Source organism: Drosophila subpulchrella, chromosome 2L, assembly GCF_014743375.2.
Source record: "Drosophila subpulchrella strain 33 F10 #4 breed RU33 chromosome 2L, RU_Dsub_v1.1 Primary Assembly, whole genome shotgun sequence".
Lineage (NCBI taxonomy): Eukaryota > Metazoa > Arthropoda > Insecta > Diptera > Drosophilidae > Drosophila > Drosophila subpulchrella.
Genome location: NC_050610.1, coordinates 14,360,799 through 14,364,386, shown reverse-complemented (window position 1 = coordinate 14,364,386; position 3,588 = coordinate 14,360,799). Strand labels below are relative to the sequence as shown.

Here is a 3,588-nt window from a genome sequence, read left to right as displayed (position 1 = left end):
ATCTTCAAATCTCGTTTATATCTTGTCCATACCTGGTCAGCTATTTTCGTAATCTTCTTGTGGTCACGCCCCTCGTTACGGCCACGCCCACTCATGTGGCATGCAATTGGCAATGCAACTCCTCTGTCAATCAAGTGACAGCTACCCAGCCATTTGAAAATTTCCTTCCCTTTTGTTATTCTGCCGTTGAGAGGGAGGAACCTCCTTGTAAAAACTGCTTATCAATGAATAGTGGAAAACTATAGTAGCTATATCCCAACTTTCCCATAAGCATATGTATATGTAGGGGGAATCCGTCGGGAGATTGGCTGAAAGACATTTGCATGTGTATCTGGTTGTTGGCTGGTTGGGGCTTTTTGTTGTACCATTGACATTTACGCAACATGTCCCTGTTGCATGTTTGCAATTTGCATTTGCAAATAGTTGCCAAAACGAACATCAAATGCGGTTTGACAGAGAGGCAGGATCACAAAGTGCAAGTTGGAGCGCTATAACACTCTGCAAAATATGACATATTATTTTTAAACATTTATATTTACTATATAAAATTTGTTGACTTGAGTTATTAGAGGCAGATCACGAAGTGCAAGTTGCAGCGCTATAACACTCTGGAAAATATGAAATTTTCCTTAACCTTTAATATTTACCCAAAAATTTGTTGATTTAAATTACGGAGAGACATGATCTCGAAGTCCAAGTTGGGGGCTATAACACTCTGAACAATATGACATTTTTTTAAAATTTAATATTTGCTTTATAATTCTGTTGTTGTACATATTGTAAAACACATTTCTGTCGCTGCATTTTTTATTTTAATGTTTCCTAACTTAAAATATGTTTATTTTTGAGAGGGTGTCAAAAAACATGTCAAATATTTTTTAATTTCACAAAATATTCTCCGCATACCAGCATTTTCAATATGCTTTTTCCTAGCATCAAAAAAAGTCTGGGAATTCGACATTTTTTTTTGCAAATCTCTTTTCTGACTGTACTGCCGTCAGTCTGACTTTTCCCAACGAAAGTTTGTAAATATGCATGCAAATTTTACCCGTTCTAGGTTTTTTTGTTTTCAATTTTGGCTGCCTAGAGTAAGCATTTGTGTGGGTGGTTCGGGAGGCGATTTTCTCCGCAGTTTTAGTTACAGTTTTCGGTTTCGGTTTCATGTTTGCCATGTTGCGGCAGCTCGTGTTGCCTGCTTTTGTTGTTTTGCCTCTTGGCATGCATTTTGATAGCATCCCCCAACCCAACTTTTGGTATTTTCATAAATGCATATACAATATGCGAGTGTGGTTCTTTGTATCACAGCTGGTGTGTGTGTGTGGGTGTGTTATAAATTGGAATATTGGCCATATTGATAAGCACACAACGACAGCAACTAACTGGTCTAGTTGGGGATAACATCAATATTCTATTTTTTGCCAGGAGCACTTTTCATTTGAATCCCATCTCGAGCGTTAATTTGCATTCCCAAAATGCCACAAGGCTGCCACTGAGTCTCTCTGTTCGTATTTTTAGTTTTTTGGGTATTAGCATATTGAAATTTGATCTGTGTGTATATTAGTGTGTCAGTTGGTTTGCTCGTCAATTAAAGCATACATTTCCCATGTCGATTTTCCATTTTCCATCTGGGAATGCAGGCTCATTTGGTTTTGAATACCATTCGAAACTCGTTATGGTTATATTTCGAAAATGGAGACAATGAAGCAGGAATATTTAAAAGCAATTTACTGAGTACTGTGAGGCTACACTTGAATTACAAATTGTTTAAGACTAAGATATTTATTTAATTTTACAAAAATATATGTTGTGGTGTACAGCAGCAATACAAACCAGCTTAAATTTAGCTTACGAAATAACGTAACCATTTTTTAAGCCATTACCAATATGTTTCCAACTAAGAAAACATTGGTTCTCAGCTTGGATTAATAGAAAAAAGCTGTTCCTAAACAGTTCTGCCATAACTTTCGTGGCTAAAAAACACTTAAGCTAACTGAACTCATTCAAAAGTGCTGACGTACAAGCTCGAATAAGTTTAGGAAAAAGTGTTCGCACAACATCTTCAACCAGAAAGAGCAATTAAAAAACTGTTTGTTCCATTCTGGCAATTCACTTAAAATTATTAACAAACTCCGGCTGGCCTGGCCTAAAAGCCGTCCAAATGAAGTTAGCCATTTTCAATCTGTTGCCATGACCAAACAGAAAGAAAACTTCAAGGAAATCCCACACACTCTCGCCCAGATAAGAAAATCTGGGGGCTGGGGTGGGTAAGTGCAAATCAGGAAAAAGTGCGTCAAGTTTTTTCCCCACGTCTTCTTTTTTCTTGGCTTTCCTTTTGCTGACTTAACAACATACAAATGATGAAAATGAATGACTACATCCTTGGAGCAGTGAATGAATGAATGAGTGAGTACATGAATAAATGCATGAACTGATGTTTGCATGTGGAACGCGATGCTGAAAGCAGCTTACTCACGTTTGTGTAATCAGTGTGAAACCAGCACAGACCAAAAAAAAGGAAAAAGGAAAATTCCAGGGAAAAGAAATATACTTAGAGGAAGGAGAAAAAAGTATTTCGAATGGCATATACCCCTTGGAACGTTGGTTTACCATTTGTAAATTAGTTTTCCTGCTTATGGGAATATTAATATAATAAATGTCTAGGTAATAAAATGGGAAGTACTTCCATTAATTTAATGTATAATATTACAAAGGAATACGCCCATCTAATTCTAGAATACGGGGAATGGAACCAGGAGGAAACCCTGCCCCAAGTTCAATATACATGGTGACATGACCCACTCCAGCCAGGATTCCCATTCCTTATCCTGCTCTCCACTTTTCCCAGGATTGTGTGACACGTCGCTGTTTTCGGGTGATGAAAATTCCATGTGACAATCGCTGCGAGCTATATGCGGGGGCGGACTGAGCTTAGGGCGTGGCCAAGGCAAATACCTTTATTGTATGTCAACGCGTCAAAGCCAAAAGCGCCAAAGTCAATTCGACTTGCGGTTGTCGCTCCTTGTCGCTGACAATTTTCCAACATGCTTTTCCTTTTCTTTTCCTCACCCTCTCCGTCTGCCTTCACCTTTTCCCATTTTCCTTTTCCCACCCGTACAACAAAATCACTCGGCTGCCTTAGATTGGCTTGGCTTTTGGCCACAATGTTATGGCCCGGCTTAAAGGCTTTGGCTCTAAATGCACTCGCAATGACTCAACAATGGAGCTGCAGTCCATAAAGCCACACGCACCCATTAAAACTACTTAACGACCAATTAAAATCGCCAGCAAGGCAAAAAAAAAAGAAGCAAAATTGTACAAAAAACGGAAAAATGCAAGTCAATTGCATTTATCAAATGCTGCCAATTAGAGCGGGCGAATGAACAAAAGAATTTCCTTGGGAAAATGGGGGAGGGGTGCAGTTCCAAAACAAAAGCCAAGTCAGGGCACTAAAAATTTATGACAGCAACTAACCTCAAAAAGTGAATGCCACCCAGGGCGCATTACGACCCAAATGCTGTGCCAAAGTTTGAGTAATACTCTTACTTTTGAAAGGGTCATTAAGGTATCTAGACGGAAATAGTTAGCATT

General features: G+C 38.7%; 1 protein-coding gene across 1 annotated transcript; it reads right to left on the bottom strand.

Annotated features, from left to right (window-relative positions):
- Positions 1–997: 997 nt before the first annotated feature.
- Positions 998–1,465, bottom strand: LOC119548715. The gene is given in 4 exon segments (XM_037856188.1): positions 998–1,057; positions 1,059–1,205; positions 1,207–1,416; positions 1,418–1,465. Coding segments are annotated over 4 exon segments (465 nt in total).
- Between the last annotated feature and the right edge of the window lie 2,123 nt (positions 1,466–3,588).